The sequence below is a fragment of the Pistacia vera genome, unplaced genomic scaffold, assembly GCF_008641045.1.
Source record: "Pistacia vera cultivar Batoury unplaced genomic scaffold, PisVer_v2 Contig351, whole genome shotgun sequence".
Classification (NCBI taxonomy): Eukaryota; Viridiplantae; Streptophyta; class Magnoliopsida; order Sapindales; family Anacardiaceae; genus Pistacia; species Pistacia vera.
In genome coordinates, this window is record NW_022196170.1 from 881,867 (window position 1) to 907,844 (window position 25,978).

The 25,978-nt window shown below is 33.1% G+C and overlaps 2 protein-coding genes and 1 pseudogene across 2 annotated transcripts; 1 reads left to right on the forward strand and 2 right to left on the reverse strand.

Moving 5' to 3' along the window:
• The first annotated feature begins 1,397 nt into the window (after positions 1–1,397).
• Positions 1,398–6,640, forward strand: LOC116139524. Its single transcript, XM_031425188.1, has 3 exons — positions 1,398–1,803; positions 1,896–2,061; positions 6,261–6,640. Exons 1-3 carry the CDS (start codon positions 1,651–1,653, stop codon positions 6,458–6,460), a joined length of 519 nt encoding a protein of 172 aa, XP_031281048.1. The 5' UTR covers positions 1,398–1,650; the 3' UTR covers positions 6,461–6,640.
• Positions 6,641–8,386: 1,746 nt separating this feature from the next.
• On the reverse strand, positions 8,387–13,667 carry LOC116139484 (annotated as a pseudogene).
• A 6,515-nt stretch (positions 13,668–20,182) lies between these two features.
• On the reverse strand, positions 20,183–24,461 carry LOC116139485 (lysosomal Pro-X carboxypeptidase-like). Its single transcript, XM_031425147.1, has 8 exons — positions 24,306–24,461; positions 23,675–23,787; positions 23,478–23,601; positions 23,002–23,157; positions 20,741–20,896; positions 20,579–20,658; positions 20,448–20,497; positions 20,183–20,361 (listed from the first exon to the last, which is right to left on the reverse strand). The coding sequence occupies exons 1-8, from the start codon at positions 24,459–24,461 to the stop codon at positions 20,231–20,233; spliced, it is 966 nt and encodes a 321-aa protein (XP_031281007.1). The 3' UTR covers positions 20,183–20,230.
• Between the last annotated feature and the right edge of the window lie 1,517 nt (positions 24,462–25,978).

The following is a 25,978-nucleotide window of genomic DNA, read 5'->3' on the forward strand; positions in this document are numbered from 1 at the left end:
ATTTGAGAGAAAAAGATATTAATCTTGTGAGTTTATTTTTTATTTTCTATCTAAGAATGAACCTACTTTCTCAAATTAAAATATTAACTATATTTTAAAGGACGTTATTCTTCATCTTTCACCCACCACTTTCCTATATATTAAATGTCACCGTTCAGTTATTCAAAATTATTAAAGAAATTTGCGTTATTATCTATGTTTATATTAAAAAAAAAAATCCCCTTTTTTATTAATTCATATTAAAAGTCAACGTAACGTTGATTTGATTTAAGTTTTGGTTGACTTTAGCTTAATTAGACTAGGTTTGATCAACGCTATGAAAATTTATATTATTATATTTGAAAGCCAAACATAAAAATATTAAAAGAAGGTTTTGTTCAAGGTTTACTCAACACTTTTACTCAAAATTTTGTTTCTCATATATTTATTCAAATAAGAAAATATTGTGTTAATGTATATTCTTTTTTCTCAAGTTCTTAATATTGTATTATTTTTTTTATTAAAGTTTGGTGATTTTTTTAAGTTTTCACTAATTATTTGACAAATAATGGCCAAGCCGCAGAGACTCCCCCTAAATAAAAATCCTGGATCCGCCACTGCATGTATGCATTGTCCCATTGGTTATTTTGACAAAGTTTCTAACGAGACAATTTAAGCACACCCAACACTATTTTAATTTTGCCTGATTTTTACCCCGTTTGGCTTTTCCTAGTAAAGTCAAATACAGTTTATCGATAGTATCCAATGGACAGTGTCGTGAATGAGAACCCCACCAAGACGGTTTGATGGCTCCTTGCCTCAAATCCGTAGTGCTCGATCTCCTTATATTGATTTGCTTCTTTTCTTACATTTTACGGGTCTGAAGTGCTCAAATCCCCTTTTATTGATTTGCTTTTTTTCTTACATTTAATGGGTGGTGGCTCATTAATTGAAATTATTCCCTTTTGAGCCTATAAATATGGGCTTGTGACAGTGGAAGAAATACAACAAAATCAAGCTTTCTCTCCTTTCATTTCTCTGACGACTCATTCTATATACTTTCTTATACTTCTTATTTGATCCATAACTCTGTTCAATAATTAATTTACTTAAGACTAAAATTACATAACATTACTAAAATTATATCATAACCTTCTTTTTTTTCTTTTTTTCTTTTTTATGCGTTTTTGAAACTTTGGTTAATGATTTATTACTGTCTTTTTCTTTATACCAATTCATCCTTGAAATAAACCATATGTTTGGTTATTTTACCCCTGAAAGTTGAAAGTTGAAACCGATACTTTTCTCAAACATCGACCATGAAATGGCCATAAGTGTGACTTTTTGAAACCTGTGGGTCTCCCTATAGTTTTCCCTACAGGTAAGAGGTGCTAATGAAACAAAAATCCCTGGAGCTCATTTCTAAGCACAAACTCTTTCGTTATTCGTATGGTGTTGTGTTTCTCACATGAAATTACTCAATTAGTGAACACTAGCTAGAGCACAACAAAACAATGGGCATCCAAGACACTTACGAAAATTGTCATTTCTCACCCTGGAAGTCGCACTGATGGATGCTGAATTCGGTTTTTTTGAAAAAGGTTTTATGAGTTTATGGATTAAGGTATTTTTGTGAATGCGTTCCAACTGTTTGTCAATTTGTCCAAGTGAATGATTGCAGAGAGAATGAAGGTGAAAGTAGTGTGTAGAAAAGTGTACGATTACATTCGCTATGACTTGAAAGAAATTGCGTTTCCTTCTTCACTTCCCGACCCTCCTCACATTAAAAAGCGTCGCAAATTGACTTGGAACGAGCGTTTTCTAGTAACTCCTCTTTTCATTTAATTTTTTTTCGTCTTTTTTGCAGAACATGTTTTTAAAATAAGTTTAACCCGTATGAGATTTTTTTTGTCTAGGTGTTGAAGGAGGCCTCAAGGCTTTATGCTGCTAGCTGGGTACGAGATATTGGTCCTGATCTTCGCCCAAATGATTATAAGAAGGATGACGAGACTGATGATGATAGAGCTAATGGTGCTAAAAGTGCAACTAATGAGAAAGAACCATCTACGCTTGAAGATCTTGGTGAGCAATTTCTGTCTCATATATGCTATGTTCAAGTATTTAACTGTTGTTCTTTGATAGTTTATAGTGCTTCTGAGTGCGGGTCCAACTTTATTTTAAAACGGTTGTTTTGTGGTTGTAGAGATTTTCGATTTTTCTGTTAATTTTGATGTTTGATTGGGGTATTTTTGGAGCAACATTTGATAAGTGATGTTTTGAAAAGCATTTTCACCACGAACAAGCACAAGATTTAGAAATCCACCTTTGTAGGTGAGAAATTTCGTCATTATACTAACGTAGTTTACAAGTAACCTAATTAGTGTTTTCTGATGATTTATAGTGAATTTGTTTTGTTAAATAGTTAAAGAGATTTACTAATAATTTCGAAGTGTTTTGTTTAAGTGCTTTTTGAAGAATCATTTGATGAGCTTTTTTTCAAAATCCGTTTATAGCTAAGAGAAGCACTATAAGTTTTTAATAGAAAAGCACTTCATAGGTGCTTTTCCCAAAAAAAAAAAAAACCAGTTATTAGTGCTTCTGTAGAAGCACTTCCAAGCACACCCTTTCTTTATTTTCTTAGCTATTATATGAGGCAGATTATTTTAGTGGCTAACAACTGTAACTGATGTTCATATTAGCCTAGTCCACATAAGGTTGTGTGTAAATGCTTGAACATTAATTTTGCAGCATGTGCGCTTCAGATACACTTGACTCTGAAGAATATAGTAAATTGATGTATATGTGCTTCCTTAAAGAATATTGCTTGTTTTAGAGAGAAAAAACCATCAAAATTTCCTAGAAGAAGAATGGCTAAAGAAATTGAAAGAATAACATAAGTTTTCACTCATTATCCAGTGATGTGCTCTCACCTGTGAGGGAAAGGCCTATTGTGTGGTGTTTCCTTAATTTTTTCTTTGCTGTTTGCAATATAATTGTTTGATTCATCATGTAGAGGCTAGTTAGTCATCATCATATTAGGTATTCTACCTATTAGTTTCTATAAATGAAGCTAAGGATTTGTGTGAGTCGTTTGGTGCTTTGAATTAATTTTGCAAAGGGGTATGATCATCGGTTTGTTTTAGGTATGGAAGAAAGAATTGCAGTTATCAACTAGTTTTGGATTTGGTTCGGTTGGTTGAAAAACTAGGCTTGCATGACCATTAAGAATTTTAAAGCATTGTTTATATTCCTGCCTAACAACAAAACTTGTAACCCTAAATTGCTGCCTTCCATAACTTTTCTCGGGCATATGCATTGACGATGCTGTGCGGAGATCATGGAGGTGCATAAGCTTTTTGTTCTGTAGTTAATTGGCTTAGGCAATTGTCTCAAGGCAAAAGCTTTTTTCTATGGATGAGACTATTTTCACTCTTAAAACTACCGTATACACCTATTTTTCTAAGTACACACATTATTAAAAATTTAAGAATGATTTCTAATATACTTTCAACAAAAATTTTGGTTTTTTTTCTTTTGAGGTGCGTACAAGCTGGTCTGAACACCCCGATCACCAAAAAAAAAAATTGGTTTTTGTTGTATTTTTTATTCAATTAAGCATTAATCTATTATTTTATATTGAAATTATATTAACATGTGAAGTAAAAATCTAACTTTTAAAATTTTGGCTGTGGTTGTGCTTGAAAATGGGTGTTGAGAATCGTTTTTCATTGGAGTTTAAGAGAGGTGTTTTTAGTAGTTATAAAGGGCTTTTTATGGAAGGAATTTAGTAAATGTTAGTCAAGAATTGCAGGTCAATTCGAGAGACATTTTTGTCTGTTTGTTAAGGTTCATGTCTCATATATGGTGTTTGGCTGTCATACATTTTTGCATTTTCTTTGTTCTTAATATTGATAGTTATAACCAGACTCTTTTCTTAATAGAGGAGTCACTCAACGAGAAATTTCCAGCTTGTATTCTTTCTGGATTCTGTGTTTTCTTGGGTAATCTTTGGAAAGTGGTATTCATATTTTCTGCTTTTGCTTTGTTTGCCTCCTTCTTGTTATTTTGATTTAGAGCACATCATTTGCTGTATTTCCTTTGCTTTTGTTCAAACATTTTTGTAAATATTGTTAATTGTTGTCAGAAAGCATTATTTCAGATTGTTTTATGCTCCATCATAAGTTGTGGGAAATATAATAATATGCTATGGCCTGAAAAAGCCTCTGCACTGTTAATGAAGTGCAAGCTGTTCTGCTATTTGCCTCCAAAATGTTCCTACTTGAAAGGTGTAACTTCTTTCTAAGTGCACTAAAGATGATTATCTATTGGATGGTAAATTGAACTTAGAACATCAAACAGTTCATCATGGGAGCCTGACTTTTGTATTTTATAAAATAGTGGTAAACAAAAAATTAAACCTATATGAACCACCCACATGTGGCCGGATGGATAGAGGGGCGCATGGTTGCAAGCGGCCCCTCGATCTTGAGTTCAAGTTGTACCAAGGGGTGGCTAATTACCTTACCTTAAAAAAAATTAAACCTATATGGTGAGAAAAGGCAGTGATGAAGTTCAATCAGTTAATCTCAAATGATGAAAAAGTAGTGGACTGAAAAGGTTTGTTGATTTATATGAAGAAACTAATGCAAAAAGTAACCATGGGAAAGAAGGTGTACAAAATGGCCCAACGACTTGCGCATACCCAAGGTTTGCCATAACGACAAGTTGGTACCCAAAAGGTTTTGAAATGACAAACAGGTACCTTCCGTTATGTGCTGTTAGTGATTTTTGTTTGTTAACAGTGAAAAGACTAAAATGCCTTTGAAAATTTGATATTTTAGTTTTTTATAAATTTCTAAAAAACCCCCTAGGTTTGCTAATTTAACTAAACACCCCCATATATAAAAAGTTTGTTAAATGACAAAAACACCCCCACACATGCAGTGTTAGATTTCAGCCATCACCGTCGGAATCTGGCCGGAAATTGTGTTACGACACAGACCCTGTCGGATCTGTGTCTTAACGCGTCGATCTAGCCTTTTCCGACCAGATCTACAGCCTGATCTGGCCAGAAAAGGCCAGATCTACAGCCAGATCTGGCCGTCGACGCTGCAGATTGAGTTTTGCGGCCACGACAACCAAATCTAGCCGTAGATCTGGCCTTTTCTGGCCAGATCAGCTACGGATCTGGCCAAAAAAGGCCAGATCGACACGTTACGACACAGATCCGACGGGTCTATGTCGTAACGCAATTTCCCGGCCAGTTTCCGGCGGTGGTGGCCGGAATCTGGCACTGCGGGTGGTGGGGGTGTCTTTGTCATTTGATCTGGCCGGAAAAGGCCAGATCTACAGCCAGATCTGGCCGTCGACGCCGCAGATGGAGTTTTGCGGCCACGACAGCCAGATCTAGCCATAGATCTGGCCTTTTCCAGCCAGATCAGCCACGGATCTGGCCGAAAAAGGCCAGATCGACATGTTATGACACAGATCCGACAGGTCTATGTGGTAACGCAATTTTCTGACCAGTTTCCGGCGGTGTTGGCCAGAATCTGGCACTGCAGGTGGTGGGGGTGTTTTTGTCATTTAACAAACTTTTTATATATGGGGGTGTTTAGTTAAATTAGCAAACCTAGGGGGTTTTTTAGAAATTTTTAAATTTATTAAAATCTAAAATATCAAACTTTTAAGGGCATTTTAGTCTTTTCACTATACATAAACAGAAATTACTAACAGCACATGACGGAAGGTACTTGTTTGTCGTTTCAAAACCTTTTGGGTATCAACTTGTCGTTTCGGACCTTGGGTATGCGTAAGTCGTTCGGTCGTACAGAATTTCTATTTGCTAGGTGATTTTAATGCAACTTTGGTCTTTACTGTCAGAATCATATTTCAAATTGCTGTTAGTTTATGTAGATTTGTTTTTGGAAAAACATTGAGCCATAATGAAGATGACAAATTGACACAGTAATGAAATTCCTGCTAGGATTTTTACACAAGTGCGATTAAAGCCGTGTTTACTTGTTTGTTGTTGGTTTTGAAGATTTCACTTCCAGTCATCATAACTGCTGATTCGTTTTATGATTGTCAAGATTAATGTTACATTTTCTTGTGCTAATGAACTCGCATCATAGTGGAAATGTAACAGAACTTAGTCTTTATCCCTGTTAAATAATGACTATGGCTGGATAAACTGTTTTGCTGTTTGCAATTCTTTAAATTTGTAGTTTACTCTGTTAAATTCTGACCCTGGTTGGACAATATTTGCTGGTATAAAATATTAGCGGTGGCTGCTAGAGGAGGAATGGAGACATTAAGGCCAGCTTTGCAGCGAGTCTACATGACAAGAGCTTCTGCATATAAAGATGCTCTCAAAAGTTTCATAGCAGGGTATCAAGAAGGGATCCAGCAAGTCATGGAGAAGAAGGAGGATGCTAAAACAAAAGAAGAAGGCGATATCCCCAAAAACTCTACTAGTCACTAATCTATACTAGGCAGTATATGCGAGTATTACTCCAGCAATGTACTATTGAGAACAAATTAAGAGCTCTCCTGCAGCTGGGTTTGCTAGAATTTACTAGTGTAATCTATCCAATTTGAGGGTTCTACTCTGCTGTAAACAAATCTATGAAGGATATGAATATAATTGAATTTTTATATCTAATTTCTTTTGGAATCTATTTTTCCATTCCTTATACGGAATCCTTTCCTTGCTATCTATTTATGTTTCACACAAGTAATTTTTGGTTTATTGCCAGTGATCACATCTGTTCTGTATTATTATTATTCTTATTATTATTATTATTATTATTTTTTTTTTTTTTTTTTTTTTTTAATAACCATAGACCAAAATTACTTCATGGGACTCCATTGCCCAATTGTTGTATCTAGAATCAATCCCAACAATACCAGAGCACTGCCAACTGTAGTTCAATGGCACAGGTTGCTTGTAACATGATTTAAGGTTTTATGTTGAGGAAAATGAGCAATAAAATTTTTAAAATACATGAGATTGCCGATGATGGTGTGGATTTCTTCAACTCCTTTCCAGATGTTGATGTAAGCATTACTTTTGTGGGAACTAATTATCATTTAATCTCTCTTTCTCCCTCCTTGTTCTAATGTTTGTTGCTCTTTCTGCTGAACAGACTAATGCTCATGGAAATAGCGGAGCATTCAGGAGACAAAGTCTGAACTTTAATGGTGAAAGAAAAAGTGGTGATTCTCTAAATTTTCTTATTTTGCTAGAGTTTTATAACTAAAGATACAATTATATGGGCATAAGCTGGAAAATATAATTTAAGCTTTGTTTATTGTGTACTTCTTATCAGCTTTTTCTTTTATTATTGGAAATAGAGTCAGACATTTTTGGTTCCACTGGGATTATCCCTCAACATTTAATGGGTAGAATTTTCTCACTGATTCTCTCAGCTTAAAATCTTTTTGTTCTTCACGGTGTTTTTTGGAATCTGGTAGTCCTGGACTTTTCTGTAAAACTACCTATTTAAGATAGAATCATATATATGGAGGAGATGATCTTTAGTTTTGTAAAAATATTTGTGGCCGAAAATATGTGTCATCAAATGCAAGGGTGAAGCTAATACAGTACATGGTGGGAGGAGGATCTTGCATAGTTTGAACAACTTTATAGAGCTTAAGGCCTCAGAAATAGAAGTTGACTCTTACTATTGACTGCTAATTCTCTTGCACAAATTGCATTTCCGCTTTTTAACAAAGTAGCTCTTACTATTTCAAGGAAGAGCTCTATTACTGGGAGACTGTTTGTGGGCTTCTTTGTCAGGTTATATCTTTGCATTGGTGGCGTTTCCAAATACCAGCATCTACCTCATGACTGGGACTTTCTTGGAGTCTTTCTAGCACTTGGGCCTTGCTTTTAGGTAATCTTAGGAACATGAAATTAAGATTCATTTGCATGACCAGTAGCACATTTTGTTGCAAATTGCCAGGGAACCTTTTGTACAAGGACTCAAGATTAGGTTGTCCTGCAGATACTGCATATTTTTTCTCCATATCAGGTGGATTTTTAGTGGTTATTTGGTGTTACTCCAACAGATATACCTGTATCGGAATTTGGAACAGTTTTGATTTCTCAAGTTATCAAGCTAGTTTTTACAAAAGTAAGGTTCTACTCAACATCATTTTTCACTTTTCTGTGACTATCTCAATGATGTCAAGCCTTTTTCTTAATATCAGTTGGATTTTTAGTAGTTATTTGGAGTTTACTCCATATTGATGTATCTCTTCCTGAATTTGTTACTTTTTTGGTTTCTTATATTTCTAGCTAAGTTTTACATAAGTATCTATTGACATCGTTTTTTGCTTTTCGTGGCTATTTTAATGGTGTCAAGGCACATATCAACATCATTTTTTTTTTTGGCTCCTGAGGTGATTAAAGGGAAAAGAGTTCCTTTTCCTTGACAGGGGCAGGAGGTGAAGGTAAGGTTGACCAATAAGCCCCAATTGCAAAAGCGCAGATGGGCTGATAAGACAAAAAGGCAAGTGGGATAAAGTAATCACATGGTTTTTCTATATTTGTACTGTACTGAGTCATGCATGATTGAATTATTCTCGCAGGACAAATCAATTACACAGGAGGAGCCCCTAAATGCCTTTGATTGGCCACTATCTTAAGGCCAATGATAACAACACATATCCGGGGACCTCCCACTAGCAGATTCACTAAACATTAGAGCCATCAGCAGCAGAGGTCAATGGACAAGTCTCTTGTCTGAATCTATATGGGCCACGATAATCACTTGGCAGAGGTAATGTATAAAATCTGTACATCTTGTCACTTTATTCATCTGTCTATATTGTTGTCTTTTGATTCACTTGAGAGGTATAGATAACATGTTCACACAAGCTAAAGCCTGTAGCCACTATCCTACCCAGAATGATAAGTAGTACTAGTTTTGTTTTAGTTCAAGTTGCTAAACTTTTGTTAGTTGGTGCGCTGCATCATTGATTAATATGAGTCATTGATGGGTCACATCTAGCATTGGCCACTGATAGAAATTGTCATTTAGAAGGGCATGATGTTGATTTGAAATAAACAATATGCAAGTTCTATCAAATACTGTGTGAACACCCTTCTTGGGCTCTAAGCCTCAAATGGTTCCAATTGTGTCTTGGATTCTGTTATTTTCTATTTGTATCAATTACTGGTCAGTGTGTTTCAACACTCTGCATGGACATAGAATCCGGAAGAGTTCACTTGGTGGGTTCGGCACTTGAGCTGGATTTCAGACTACAGAACTTTGAATGAACCAATGGTTTTAGGATTTCGGATTTTAGTTCTGGTCTGAGACTTTGAGGCCGTGTCAATATATCTGGTTGTGGGATGTTTGTTGGGATTTCCATGTCCCAACTGGTCTCTTGCACTGATTAGAAGTTCAGCTTTGTCGCCCCCACTAATCAAATACAATACAAATGCTGTTAAGTTCGATTTTTCAAGTCTGTAATACTATAATTTAGGTATAACAAAACTCATTTTTAGCCTTGTGTCAGTTAACAAGAGTTGAACATTGCCTGATGTTTATGCTTTGGTTTCATGAATCTCTATATTTTGAATTACTTTCTTGTTATTTGTTTTTAGGGTTATACATATAGTATCGATAACCTAACTTTTGACTTGTAACATTTAACCATTATATATGTTTTCATATTACATATGTCTGTCATTTTATTTTATAATTTATGTTATCATTTATGATTTTTGTAAAATCTTAGAAATTTAACGATTCACGTTATAAGTTTGACATTCTTGTGATACGATAATGAAAACTTTCTATTAGGGATAAAAAGATAAGGGGTTCTTCTGGTGTCCCTTACACGAAGCCAATGTCAAGGCAGATTTATAAGTTTTCATTATAAGGTCATTATCCTTAACATTCACTCTTAGGGATAAGTTTTCAACCATAGGAAGGGAGGTCTGTTACATAACTTTACGAGGCTTATTTTATTTTCCCCTCATACGAGATTGCTTAAAATGAACTACATCCATTTTACTCAGACAATATTAATCGAAATTTGGTGAGGAGGTGTTGATATTTTCTAGTAGGACTTTTGATAATTATAGAGGGGTTTTTGATATTTTGTGAAGGATATGTTTCATTCTAGGCCATCTCATTGGGGAAAATGAAATAAACCCTAATTTTACCATTCACAAAACAGATTTTTAGATGATTTTGCTCAAGTTAATTGCTAAATTGAACATAGATCCATTGTTGATAAAAAAGATGAAAGAATGAGAGATGATATTGAGTAAAATTGAGCCATTTTTTTTTTTTTTTTTTTTTTTTTTTTTTTTTTTTTTTTTTTTTTTTTTTTTAGAACAATAAGAATTACAGTAAACAGAAAACAAAAAATGATGATAATAATAGAATTGAAAAATTAAGTTTGCTCTCTCCTTTTCTAAAACCTTTCATCTTCTTCCTCTCACTTTTGAAAATTACAAGAAAAAAAAAAAAGAGGAATGGGCTTGGACAACTGGGCTGTCACCCATCTATTCAAAGTCACCTCCACCCACCCCACCACCACCACATTCACCGTCACCAATCACCACCCACCTTAATCAATTTCTTCATGAAAAATCTTCAGACAGAATCTCAACAGTCCCAAATGGATTCCTCTCTTCTCATCTCATCATCTTCTGGGGCATGGGCCCCCCACTGCCCTACCCCTCGCATAATCAGGTTTTTTTTAACTTTTTATAATCTTTTTTTCTTTTTCTTTTTTTTTCTTTTTCCTCATAAAATATTATAAAAATTTTTTGACCTTCCAAGTGGGGTTTCAATTGAAGTCAAATCCTGAACGTCACATCCTCCAGATCTTATCCTTGGCGATTCTCATCATCTGTTGACATCTTGGAGAAAGTGATATCCTTTACAATTACACACATAATAACATTATTTCATTAATCTAAAAAAAAATCACTTCAAATCAAACTTAATCCAGCAAAAAAACAAAATTTGTAAATATTTTTGTTTAGTCTCCAGTGTTGTTGTAATAAATTTAGGCCCCATCATTTTTAATTACAATCTTATACCCCCGACAGTATTAACAACATGGATTTGCTTAAAACAAAAAACGTGGATTTTAAGATCAAGGACAGTTGTGGATTTTTTTATTTCATTCATAATTTAATTTTACCCTTAAACAGATAGAGATTAAGTTAATGACAAACTATAATTTATCCCTGAATCAGCTACCTAATCTTATTTAAATTTAATTTAATTAAAAATTACACATTTGCCATGTGTTAAGCTCACCCTTAATTCTTGGCCTCACTAATTAATTATCAATCATATTATTAAATTAATCTGTCTCGTTAGAAGAAACAACTATATCACTCACAGCTTATCTAACATTTAAACTTTGCCTTAAAAAAATTAATAAAAATGGAGCTGCCTCCATCTGATTGACGGTTTGAAGAATATGCCTGAGAGTAATTAAACTGCTCTGCTCTGCTGCTGCTGCCGTAACCGCGGGCTTGACATGGCTCGACTCGATGAATCATCGAGGGTCGATGGCTCAACCCATCGAGCTGGCACTCCATGTTCACCCCAAATAGCCTTAAAGTCTTCGAATTTCCAACTGGGTTCTGCACCACAGACCCTAAAATGGCACAATGCGTGCATGTAACAATTGATAAAATTTATTACCCTAGAGGTATTTTTTTGTTTTTACGAATAGGGCTAAATGGGAATAAAGAATAATAATAATAAGATTAAGAAATACAAACCTGCATGAAGACAGTCAGGTTGGTGTGGCACAGTAATTCCATGGGGTTGAGCAGGTAAGGATGTGGGAGCCTGAATACAACCCTGTGCTCCACCCACCGCCACCGCCGCTACCACCACCACCACCACTACACTGCCGCTAGTAGAATCCGGGCCACCGTACGCCGCGTCGTCTCCACCCTATAAACAACCTTTGGCCATCGGTTCTGTGGCCTCGAAAAGAATTATATCGCCGGCATCTAATCTCTTCTCCTTCACGTATCGGCTCCACCTTTCGTCAACACTAGCTCTGGCTACTGTTCCAATACGAGTATCGAAAACTCCACCCTTCCCGGACTCATCCTCAAAACTCGTAACAACCCTTTGTCCCCTGCGTCGCCACCGCCGCCGAGTGAAAGTATTTCTCCGCGTGTTGTTTGGGTATCACCAGACGGTTGAGTTCCCCCCGTCGCTCGGAGTTAAGGGCTTCTCAACATGGGTTTCTCTCTCAACCGGCTTCCCGTTCTTGGCTGGTGCCAGCAGGGCATCTGCCTCATCCTGCCCCTCTGTTCTTGTCCACAGTAGTTCTCCTGGTTAAATTAAGTTGAAACCTTGATGATGGCTGAGGATGGTGATGTGGAAGAATTGTTGATGTGAAGGCCAAGAATTGAATTGTTGTTGTTGCTTTGAAAAGAGTTGGATGTTGATGAGTTGATTCCATATTTAAGGTTGTTGTTGTTGGGAGGCCACCAGGGGGTTTCTTGTAAGTCAGTGGAGAATGGTTGATGGACATGATTGGAAGGCGAGAAAGTAGAAGGAAAATAAATTGGAGAAATGGGAGGATTGGAGGGGCAAAGGATGACTTATTATGAAGAAGAAAGTGTGGGGATATTTGATGGAGCAAAGAGAAGAGATATGACAAAATGAGAGAGAGAAGAAGAGATTGTGATTAAGTACGAGAGTACTTTAAGGTTTTGCGTGATAAAAATTCAATCATTATTTTCAGTGTAATTTCATGTACTTGTTTTTTCACTTTAAGATTTTGAAGATATTAAAATAAATATTCCGTTTAAATAATTTTACTGAATTGGGGAGAACACTACATGAATCTTGAGAAAGAAAGAGAGTTAAATATTTATTAATTGATTTTTTTTATTTTTATTGGCAAATTAAAGAACACCGCATGTTACTATACATTGACAACAAATCAATTGGGGGAGGGTCCAACCTGACACTTCCATCCAACGCGCTGTGCTATCTTTTGGGTTGTCCAGATCTTCATTTTAGCCACCAATTGGAAAATAACTTGTCAATCATTAACTAAATTCCATATCTAATTAACAACTTACATGTGGGTTTCTCTTGCTCTCATCTTTTATTCACCAATTGGGTAACTTCTTTTTCTGGTTTTTTTTTTTTTTTTTTTTTTTTTTTTTTTTAAATAACAACGCATTTTTTTATTACAAAACAATTTTCTAATTTAATGTAAGAATATGGTTTATAAATCAACAACGTTGTTCTTTTTCTTTCTTCGATAAATAAAAAAAAAGATTAATCACTCTCTCTCTAAGAGGGCGAGATACTTTGGTAATCTTTATCAAATTTTATTAAGAATATCCTCCCTCTTTTGCGTAAAATTTGAATGAGATAGATTGTCTTACAGTAAACATCTTTTCCACCCAAAGGTTTGCCTTAATGAATTTTTTCACCAAAAAGTTTCAAAATACCATTCTCCCACCAAATTAATATTTCGTTACTACCCAAAGTGATTTTGATCGTTCATGCGGCAAAAATTCTCTTCTCACCACTATTGAACCTCTAGTCTCCTCTCTACAAAATCTCTCTTCCTTCGTATAATTTTTCACCACCGCAAAACTAGTTTTTTATGTTTTAGCTGATTTCCAACTAACTTCGTGGTGATATTAAATTGTCATCACCATTTCGACTCATTACTTCCACTCTACAAACACCTTTTACCTTGCTCTTGGTAACTCACTGAACACCGACTGAGAAAGTAAGTATATTTTAGGTATTAAGAATATAAACTTTGGGTGGAAAGTGTATTTTAAAACTTTATAGTGGAAGTGTCATTAAGGCAACTTGGGTGGGAAAAAGTTGTTTCCTCATTATCTTATATTCAAACTAGTAATTTAAGTACACAAATAGAAACCTTAGTTTCACTAGTAAATTTCAAACATTCTCCATTACTTTGGAGATTGATGGTAGGGTACATTTACAAGCATGTGTAGAGATAACAAATATCCTTGAAAAAAAAAAAAAAAAAAGAAAGAACAATGGATGTGTAACTTAATATATAAAATGAATTTGAGGAAATATTATTTATATATGAATATGAATGAAGAGAATAGTATAAAGTCACGTGCTACAGCATTATTGATGTTTGGCCATTCCTAGTTTTAAAAAGAGAGAACAATGAAACGATTGGGGAGTTCTGAAATAAAATCCCATAGATCCCTTTCCTTTTCCTTTTCCAATAAGCAGAAAGATGAGATAAGATTTGTCCAATTGGAAACCCTTTAGTTTTAGGCCATTTTTATTAAGTCGTGTTTCAATCCTCTCCTCACACCTACATTTCTCTCTCTCTCTCTCAGATTTATATTTATATTATATATTCTTCTTCTTCTTCATCAATCTTCATGTCAAGTTTTATTTATTTATTTAGTCATTGAGATATGTCTGTTTCAGACAAAACCCACCTTAATTTCCAGGTAGATTCAGACACCCTTTTCAACCCTACAAAAGGTTGGACTAGTTACAATTATAGAGCTTTACATCATTCCTCTAATAAAAACAACTAGTCACCTCATTCTTATCTATTTCCATATCTAAAACTGACTCTTAATCAACACCCCTGGCCCTAATAATTATTCACTTTCATTTTAATATTATCTTTTCTTGTATAATTTATTACAACTTTAGAAGAAGGGTTTATTATATTAGATCTCTTAAGAAAAATCCCTCTAGTATTAATTTACTAGAAAAAGTTTTAATAAATTAAATCAAGTTTATAAAATAAAGTTATTTTTCTGCTTCTCTCATAAGCCGTAGAATAGATATAAACAGGCTAATGACAATAAATTCATTCGACCAATCAAATAGGCTTTGACCGTATTTTAATTTGGTGTTTGTGTGATGAACTGTAAACTTTTCCCCCTCCTGGGTGGATGCATATATGAATAAAAACAAGACCCATTAATACAAATTCGTAAGCAGTTTTATGTTTTATTGGTGCAAGAGTTTTTTCTCATTTAAAAAACCCATATGTCTCCATATTCCACCTAAGTCTCTCTTATTAATTTGCATACACATCGAGGGCCAAAAACAAAAAGTGTCTAAATTCAACATGTAAATGTTCCACCACCTAAGACTTGTTATTAATTTGCACATTTTCAGGGATTGCACCCAGATACAAATTTGCTTCCATCATACAAAAAGTTTAATTATGGACATCATGTGCACCACCCTGCAATCCATCTCAACCATAGATTACTTATTGGACTAACCCCTTCAGTCCAAAACCTTTCTTCCATGCATATTTATATACATACATGTGTTGGGATACGCAATCAAAACCTGAAATTTTCTTAAACTTTCTGAAATATATCTGTTTGGCCAAGTAAAGGAATCCTTGACCGTAAAGAAAACTAAACTAAACCAGGTTGGGAATAGGAATCTTCATCCATCTGCCATCCAATTCGTGGAGGTCTTTTCTGTGTTTCGGGAAATTTATATTTAAAGAAGACAACGTCATTAGATTATTATGGAAAGTTGGTGAGATACTATTGTTATAAAATAAAAAATAAAAAATAATTTATTTCTATATTTGGTTCTTCCTCAGTTCCCAAGGAAAACACCCACCTGGCTAGCTTGTAGCCATTGTTAGACCAATTTACTGAGACTTTTTCATTAAAGTCCACCACCCTCTTTTTGCAATCAATTCATATTTTATCATGAATAGTATACACACTTGTTTTCGAGAAATATTAATATTATTTTAGATGGATTATTAAATTAAGGGTGTTAGGTATTTTTATTTTACAATATAAAAAAAAAATATCATCAATGATTCTCACCAGGGATAACCTCATCCTGATATTTTAGTGATTTCTTGAGAGTTCAACTAGTAGATCCATATTGAATAATAGTCGTAAATATAAACCACCTCTAGGTGATTAGGTACGACGATAAAGACTCTTTGATATATTATTTAAAAGTGATTGAGTATAAATTCTCCTCAATAACAAATATGGGTAGTCACTGGAGGATTTACAAGGTCATTAACTTAAGACTTCAGGGAATTGGTCGAGATATGCGCAAGTTGATCTGAACACTTCCAAACGTCAGGGTATATATATATATCATTGTTTTTCAGTTATCTAACAATCTTCTAACTAGATTTGATGTTGTTATTGTTGATAAATAGATCTCGAGTAAGAATCAGTAATACAAAAACATCCCTTGTAGGAGATTACTATGATGATTATTGAAAGCATTAAATGGAAGTTGATATGTGGTAAATGCATTGAAAAGGATCTGTGTTATACTAATATTGGTAATGGAAAGTCTGGTGGAAAAGTGGTAAAACATATATTCTGTTCAAAAGACTTCAACAATGATAACTTTGCCGATCCCTTTCAAACTTACTGTATAAATGCTTCTTTTCGGAGGTTCCTTGTATGAGAGTTACGTCTCTCCATTTGAACCGTATTCTATTTATAACAATATAATTAAAAAAAAAATATAGCTGTAAAGCCGATATCTTAGACTTAATAATAATGTAGTGGGGGCTTAAAAAAAGATTAGATAGTGAAGAAATGGATAAGGAAATTGCGGCTTAAAACAAATTTCAGATTAGTTCAGGTTTTGTTTACACTTTGCTATTTGGCAACCCATCTCACACCCACTCTTTACGACTTTTTCCCACCCAGGTTTGCCTTGATCACATTTTCCACTCAAAAAGTTTTAAAATACTACTTTTCCAAAGTTTATATTTTGTTAATACTTAAAATAGACTCCACTTTCTCAGTCCGCATTCAGTAAGTTACAAGGAGTCAGGGTAACAGGGGTTTTATATAGTGGAGGCTGGTGGATCAAATTGTGGTAATTGATTGAATATTCGCCATAGGAGTCAATTGGAAATTAACAGGTAATTGACAAGAAATCGGGTGTCATAGTGAGAGAGATTTTGTAGAGAGAAAACTGAAAGTTCAAATGGTGGTGAATGAGAGAATTTTTGCCGTCAGAATCGACTTTAGCTAGTAACGGAATATTAACTTTAAGTGAAAAAATGGTATTTTGAAACTTTTGGAATGAGAAGTGTCGTTAAAACAAACCTTGGGTGGAAAAAAGTCGTCTACTCCTCTTTACATATATCAATTTAACTTGTTTAATCAAGATTACGACCTCAAATTTTGGCCATTTTTATGAGAAGTGTTAGAGAAGTTAGGAAATTTATTGGACTTTGGTTTGACTCATCTTGCATTTGCTTTTTAAAACTCAGTCACATTCCCATAACTTATGGATTTAAATATATTTTGTGGAACACATTTCATATATTAACAAAAAGATTATCTTAAAAATAATTAAAATTTTCTTAGACTAAGTGAGACCCTTCTGTTTATTTTCTTTTATAATTGAGAATATGATTAAAGGTTGCTTCAATTTCATTTTCAATTTACCAAAACACAGCAAAATCTGTCACATTGAAATAATGAAAAATTGTTCCTGCAAAGACAAAGAATTTTAATTTCATGGACACCGGATTTCCTAATAATCTGGCCTACTCCAGTCTCTCATACACTAATTTCTGGCATTTGTCATAATCTTTTATTAAAAAAAAAAAAACCCAATAATATCAATTAAATAGTTAAAAAAAAAAAAAAAAAAAAAACAAGAACAAATAACAATTCCCCAAGGCATGTGTATGAGTATCAGAATGAATCCAGTTTCCATTGAGAAGCAACATCTGAATTTGTTTGAGCCACAAATTGTTTTAAGTTAAAAAATTTAAACCCAAAACAGAATAGAGAGGCCACGTCCTGTTTTTTCTGGCAGTTTGGCCTGGCTGTAAAGGCTCATGAAATCAATCAAAATCGAATCAATCAGAGGGCCAGGCATGCGTGGGCATAACTTAATATAATACAAATATTAGCAGAATGGGATGGGAAGGGGGAGGGGTCCACAATAAAAATTTTAAAAATTAAAAACAAAGGGTTGAGATTGGGCTTGGAGTTTACTGTTGCCAGGCTGCTTCGTTTTAAACAGATGATGTGCAATTGGGTCATTGACACGTGGCAATTGAGGTGTAGGGCTGTGATGGTGATTGTGGAGGACCATCAATCAAATAGTATGGTCCCTGTGAATTTCATCCCAAATTTGCTAAGTAAATAGCCAATCTTCTCACGTTTCTGAAAACATACTATTGACTTACCATTCCTTTTTACATATTCAAGAAATATTTTTTTAATAAAATTTTAATTTAAAAGAATTTAATATAAATTCATTAATGTAATATACTACACTATTGTCTAACTATAGAGTAATGCTATGTATACTGACCAAAGAGTAATGTTACATATACAAACAAGTCTTACAAAGATTTGTGTATAAACTGATGTGACACAAAATAAATAGAAGAGTGAATATGATGAGTTTGACTTTTTATATTCACTCATCCATTCATATTATACCACATCAGTTTGTACACAAATTTTTGTAAGATTTGTTTGTACATCTAATATTATTGTATAATAATAGGAAGACATAATATTGATTAAGATGAACAAAAGAAAAACTAATACATATATAATATGGATTAATTTAAATTAACATATCTATTATACTTAGGACTTGAAGTTAACTAAATCTTTGGGGATCCTAAAGTTAACGATAAGATAAATCCTCCAATGGTCATTCTTATTAGCAACTGAGGTGACTCAAATTCAGAATTTCTTGAGTAATACATCAAAGAATCAATGTCTAAACACTTAGTCACCCACATGTTATAAACTTCAAAATTGAGATTAATTAATATAAGTGTACATTTTCTCTCATATTTATGGTTTAATCATAAAAATAAATGGAATCATTGGTTATTTAAAGAGTTGAGAAACATGATAATGAAAATACGAAAATACGGAGAAGGTGCATGTTTTGTAGTCAACTACATTTGTCCACTCAATCACAATCCACAAACACACTTTCCTATAGTTTTGAATAATGGACCGACCAGTCTCATTCATGGCCTAACTTTGAAAATAAAGCTTATACTTAATATTTATTATTAATTTCAACACAATTCATATTCCCCTTAGCCTAACACTTTATTATCGAATCTTTCATGCCTCTTTATTTACCAACATTAAAAACGTTATAAGCTTCATTCAAAGACGTCTTTCTTTGGGTTTTGTCAAAACAATTTCATGCTTGTTTTAGTCAAACTTTGTTTGTTAGGTTGATAGGGCAACCTCATTCTGTGTGCTGCCCTAATTAATAGTTTTTATTGTTGCTTTGGACAAAATTTCAATCCAAGATTGACCACATTTTTATTTGGCAATCATTTAATTCAAAACATATTTAATTTAGAGTCACTTTTGATAATAATCCAAAGAAAAATTAAGAGAGCTACGANCTTCATTCAAAGACGTCTTTCTTTGGCTTTTGTCAAAATAATTTCATGCTTGTTTTAGTCAAACTTTGTTTGTTAGGTGTATGGGGTAACCTCATTCTGTGTGCTGCCCTAATTAATAGTTTGTATAATGTATTGTTGCTTTGGACAAAATTTCAATCCCAGATTGACCACATTTTTATTTGGCAATCATTTAATTCAAAACATATTTAATTTAGAGTCACTTTTGATAATAATCCAAAGAAAAATTAAGAGAGCTACAACAAGTGCAACGGTCTCCACCCTCCTCATGCTATGTGTTCACTTTTAATTAATCTAAAATAAATAATGCTAAGTCTATAATTTAACCTCACAATCCATAATCAAATTTCGTAACTTCTTCTCACAATCTTTGAGTAGTTTGTGAATTCGTAAATGAGCAGGAAGCCTGCATTTATAAACTAATGAATTGAGAGTTCTGAGGGAGACGATGAGATTGGACCTTGACCATCCAAGATTTGGGACAAGTGTTTTCGTGTATGATTTGAGGTCATGTCAAAATTACAGTGAAAGAAACACCCTTTAACTTAAGCGGCAGGAATCTCTTGACAATTTTCAATCAATAAATTCAATAACACAAGACAATCTTAAATTGGGTGAATCAAATCTTATCAATCAGACGTGCTTTTCCATTACAACTCCTAAAAGGCCCAAACAAAGAGCCTCTCTTGGCCCAAAATAACCACATGATTCAATTATGTCAAAGACTTCAATTTGTGCCCTCACTCAAATTGTTTTTTAGCAGATATGAGCACAGATAAACAAAAAAGAAAAAAAAAAAAAAAAAAAAAAAAAAAAAAAAAAAAAAAAGGGTTTATGTTTATCTCTAAAGATGAGCCAAGTCATGGTAGTATTGAGAAATCCAATTTGCAATAATGTTCGCTTCTGTTTTCCTCACATCCTGAAGCCATTTTGGATCTTCACTTGTTGAAAATCTCAGGTCTACATGGTGAGCTCCTGAACCAGTAATTCTAACATTAGAGACATTAAAGGATGTTTTTAACTTATCTATTTGTGTAACTTTACCGACAAGATTTACTAACCTTCTTCGGCAACAATGGCAATTATAGTCTTGGAAACATTCTTGAGAACCCTGAAACCATAAATAATTTTGAATGAGAGAGCATCTAATTTGAATGATGGAGAAATAGAGAGAGGGAGATGAAATTCATACCCGCCACCACTCCAAGGATCTCTTAAGCCATTAAAGAAGATGATATTGCTTCCAAATCTTTTCAAAGCCCTCTCAATATTCTGTTCATTTTTTAATACAAAAATAATGTTTATATACAAACGAAAATACAAAAAATGGAAAATGAAAAGGTTACCCACATACATGGCCAACAAAATGAGTGGTAATCCAATTGGGTCTTGGCTGAGCATCAAAAACATATTTGCAGAAATTGACTCTGTTAGTGTAATTCCATTCAGAAGCTGGAAATATACTCTCCTTATTGTTCCCACTTGTTGGCATTATCATCTCTGTGCATGCCTGCCCAATGACCAATAAAAGTTTCATAAATCAATGATGGGCTTTACCCCAATAATCTTATACTTTATCAATAACATTATGACATTAGTCATTTGAATTTATTTTCAAAATTTGAGGTTAAAAGTAAAACGATTTCCCAAAACTAAAGCACATAAATCATGAGATCAAAGGTGAAAAGAAGTGTTACCATCATGGACACTCAAACTTGTGTTGGATAAAAATTGAAAGAGGGTGGGAGAAATTTGTTTTGTATTTTACGTTAAAGGCTCCAAATCCAAAAGAAGTAATGATGTTAAACGAACACTTAAACTTTAGCATGTGACTTTGAATATATATCTCACATTTCTTGGATTCTTCCTTTTCCCACTTGCTCTTTCTTTACTCAACGCACAGTAAACTTTGAAAACTTTGGCTTCTTCACTTGTTTCCACAACCCTTAATTGGCCTAAGACTAGAATCTCTAATAACAGTTAGGTCCTTGTCGTGTTTCAGTTTTTTAAATTTTCTTTTGTACAAGTCTAAAATACCCCTAATCTTTTCATTAAGGTTATTCTAGACTTTTTTTTTTTTTAAAAGTTACTTCCTTAGAAGTACCTAAATATTACTATTGTTTTCTAGTGAACTTTCTTTAACCTAGGCCAAACCTAAAGGACTAAAATGTATTTAACTCCTTTTGAAAAACAAAACACAATATTTAATGTTGATTATATAAATAATTAGTGTCATTTCAATAAGTTCAATTAAATTAATGGTCAAACCCCCATTGGGTACTCCTTATGTGTCGTTTCTAAACTTATATCCTTTAACGTATTTATTTGTTTTTCTAGTAAAGGTGAATTATTGTTGCCCCCATTAAAGTCAGATGGCATGATAATTGGTAGACCATTAATTAAGTTTGTGGTTGGCAAAATTCAAACACAAAACCAATTCAAAAGCAACTCAACTGTACTATTAGAATCAATCTAACAAATTATTATAATTTAATTCAGCCTCACCTGTGAAGTTTCAATAACTTCTTTCGATTATCTGTATTTTCATTGAATATTATCTGATTTTTAATTTCATATTGGAGTAATTTTTTAAGGTTGTATTATAAGCATTTCAGCTATCTACATTTTATAAGAATTCCTGTGTTTTAAACCTTAAAAAATTTATAAAAAGGAATTATTATTTTTTGACACCTTAGGATTGGTTCCTTAAATCATGATCCAAAGGGTGAGAATAGAGGATAACATTATTCTCCTTTATTATAATAGTTTCCATTACATTTAAATCTTAAACCAAACGAGATATAATTATCTTCTAGTAAAGTTATTGTAAACATCTATTAAAACTATTATTTTTTTACCATTAATTTAATATTATTCAATAAAGAGAAGCAATTTTTAGCTCTCATCTAATTGATCAGTATCTCCCATTGCTAAACACGCATCTTTTATAATTAAAAAACATTTGTTTAAATCTTATTTAATACCAAAAATAGCACTCTAAATTTAATTAGGTTTATTCTTCTAAATTTAAAACTTAATTAGATTTTTTATTCTACACAATTTTCCACAAATCTCAAACTTAATTAGGTTTTTTATTTACAATATTTTCCTCTCAATTTACTAATTTCAAATTTGAAACTTATTTTCTATTTTTCAGATTTAGATTTATTCTGTTGTATAATTACTTTTCCCATAGTTTTAGTACTATATTTTTTGGCCAATAATAAAGGCAAAGGAAAGAGGTGGGAAAAGAGGGGTCTTCTTTTTTATTTATTAATTCTTTTATGAAATAAAATGTTTTTTTACTAATAACACGAGTGATACCATTTCTTTTTTGAAATAAAATGCTTTTTAGGAATAATAGGGGTAAAAATGGTATTTAGATGCTCTGCAGATGTCAGGTGACAGGTTTGGATAACTCTCACAAACTGCTGGGGATTGAAAATATTCATAACTAGAGGGGGTTTATAAATTTAACTTTTACCTCAGGGTGTTTAAAGATTAATAGTAAAGTGGGCAGGTGCCACGTGGTGGTAAGAAATAGACAGTAAAACTATAAGGTTGAAACCTAGAATTAGATACTCAGAAAAAGTGGAGAACCTTTTAGAATTGTACCTGCCATGACCATTCTCCCAGACCATGAGGATCAGAATCATCGTCCAGATCAAAACACGTGGCACTCCCACTGTAGTTATAGTAAATGTTGGCTGCACCATACAACTTCGCAAACGTGTCATTTCCTGTCGTCGGATCATCAATCGCTTTACACATCTGCATCCTCGTATTCATAGTGAAAGGTCAGCATCTAAGTCAACACGCTTCTTCTTTCAAATTTTATATTACAATTAATATATATAATTGAATATATAAACAGATAAAAAATTAAGAATAAAATAATTATTTTATATAATATTTATCTGTTTGTATAATTTAATTATACAATTCAATTATAAACAAAATATTATTATTTTTGGAATCATATGAAAAACGACACTGATAATCCCATTCAATTTTCAAAATATAATAATTAAATAATTAATTAAAACAAGTCATATTATAATGATATTAAAAAGTAAAATTAAGAAGCGCACCTGTTTGACTGGATGAGCTGGCAAGGGACTGAGAAAATTTGAAGGAGTTGGATAATCAGTCATGGCTGCGTAAATATAAGCAGTATAAAGCCAACCATGTAGGGCATTACCACTGATATAATTTCTGCAATTAAGAAAGAAATTAAATAAATAATTTATGGACATCTTAAAATAAAAGGAAATGTTCGTGATCTTACTTGCATATTCTAAAAGATTTTCTGAGTTGTTTAAGACCCCCATGTTGGCTTGCTTTCTCTTCAATCTTCAGCCACGATCCTTTTATCACTTTGTAACAATTTTCGCTCTCACTCTGATTTTATTTTCACAATAAATTAAATTAATTCAGAATTATAACTATATGTATATTAAGTAAAGGGTGAGTCCAAAATTTAAAATTAGACAAGTTGTGGAATCTCTTATCACCTTCTTTTCTTGAAAAACACAATTGGACGCCTCTATTTACAGAAACTTTCCAGAGGTCCATACTTTAATGTTGATGTTTTCAAAATATATATTTCTTTCTCTTACATTAAAATAAAAAAAATAAAAAAATAAATAATGATATTTCAACTTTGATGATGAAAGTAATTGATTTGAGGGCCCTATAGAAATCAGTATGCCTCAAGGATCCCAACAATTTTGAATATTATCCTAAAATCATCAAAAACCTACTTGTAAATATAAAATACGGATATATAAAAGAAAACCCAAATAAAGAATATTTACTAGTCTTAGAAAATAGGTTGAAACTGGCATGAGTGATGTCATTTAGGACAGACAAAAAGGAAAATAAAAGTAGTGACAGCTAAGAAAGAAAAAGAAAGATACCCTGAAGTCTTTGGTGACAATGGCATTGAAGGTATATGGCGAAACCATATTTTCAAAGTTGAGGATTGGAGCAGAAGACGCCAAAGCTCCAATGGCTACATGTGGATATTTCAACCTAAACCACGCTGCCAGCACTGCATTCCAAATCATTGCCATTTTTATTTAATTTCACAATTAAAAAAAAATACTTACATAAGACGGTTTTATCACCTCATTTGATTGTCCAATTAAATAAAGACCCGTATTATTAACTTGGAAAATTTAACAAATATCTGACTGGATGATATCACCAGGTCAGTCAACTGAGATGTATACATATGAGCTAGTCACATTTTCATCCCTGAGATTTAATGAAAGTATCAATCAGGCCCAATAAAGTCAGAAAAATGTCATTTTATTTAGTTCTTGTCGGTCCAAACTGTTATGTTTCATTAGATGATGCAAGGTTATTCTATCCTTCTATATAAATAACTTATGAAATTTTTAACTATAATTCTTAAATTCAATAATAAAAAAATAAAAATAAAGTAACAGTTAAAAATGCCTAACACTTTATTCGAACTTTCAGCCTATTTATTTACCAACATTAAAACGTTATAAGTTCATTCAAAGACGTCTTTCTTTGGCTTTTGTCAAATAATTTCATGCTTGTTTTAGTCAAACTTGTTTGTTAGGTGTATGGGTAACCTCATTCTGTGTGCTGCCCTAATTAATAGTTTGTTAATTATGTTGCTTGGACAAATTTCAATCCCAGATTGACCACATTTTTATTTGGGCAATCATTTAATTCAAAACATATTTAATTTAGAGTCACTTTTGATATAATCCAAAGAAAAATTAAGAGAGCTACAACAAGTGCAACGGTCTCCACCCTCCTCATGTATGTTCACTTTTAATTAATCTAAAATAAATAATGCTAAGTCTATAATTAACCTCACAATCCATAATCAAATTTCGTAACTTCTTCTCACAATCTTTGAGTAGTTTGTGAATTCGTAAATGAGCAGGAAGCCTGCATTTAAAACTAATGATTGAGAGTTCTGAGGGAGACGAGAGATGGACCTGACCATCCAAGATTTGGGACAAGTGTTTTCGTGTATGATTTGAGGTCATGTCAAAATTACAGTGAAAGAAACACCCTTTAACTTAAGCGGCAGGAATCTCTTGACAATTTTCAATCAATAAATTCAATAACACAAGACAATCTTAAATTGGGTGAATCAAATCTTATCAATCAGACGTGCTTTTCCATTACAACTCCTAAAAGGCCCAAACAAAGAGCCTCTCTTGGCCCAATAACCACTGATTCATATGTCAAAGACTTCAATTTGTGCCCTCACTCAAATTGTTTTTTAGCAGATATGAGCACAGATAAACAAAAAGAAAAAAAAAAAAAAAAAAAAAAAAAAAAAAAAAAAAAAAAAGGGTTTATGTTTATCTCTAAAGATGGAGCAAGTCATGGTAGTATTGAGAAATCCATTTGCAATAATGTTCGCTTCTGTTTCTCACATCCTGAAGCCATTTTGGATCTTCTCTGTTGAAAATCTCAGGTCTACATGGTGAGCTCCTGAACCAGTAATTCTAACATTAGAGACATTAAGAGTGTTTTAACTTATCTATTTGTGTAACTTTACCGACAAGATTTACTAACCTTCTTCTGCAACAATGGCAAT

Excerpts from the sequence above, each read along its gene's own strand:
- LOC116139524 (XM_031425188.1), top strand. The coding sequence starts at position 1,651 with ATGATTGCAGAGAGAATGAAGGTGAAAGTAGTGTGTAGAAAAGTGTAC. Across the intron at positions 1,804-1,895 it reads CTTGGAACGAGCGTTTTCTA|GTGTTGAAGGAGGCCTCAAG; the intron begins GTAACTCCTCTT and ends TTTTTTGTCTAG. Across the intron at positions 2,062-6,260 it reads ATCTACGCTTGAAGATCTTG|CGGTGGCTGCTAGAGGAGGA; the intron begins GTGAGCAATTTC and ends ATAAAATATTAG.
- LOC116139485 (XM_031425147.1), bottom strand. The coding sequence starts at position 24,461 with ATGGCAATGATTTGGAATGCAGTGCTGGCAGCGTGGTTTAGGTTGAAA. Across the intron at positions 23,158-23,477 it reads CAGCTCATCCAGTCAAACAG|ATGTGTAAAGCGATTGATGA; the intron begins GTGCGCTTCTTA and ends ACGAGGATGCAG. Across the intron at positions 20,897-23,001 it reads TGGGAGAATGGTCATGGCAG|GCATGCACAGAGATGATAAT; the intron begins GTACAATTCTAA and ends GTCATTGGGCAG.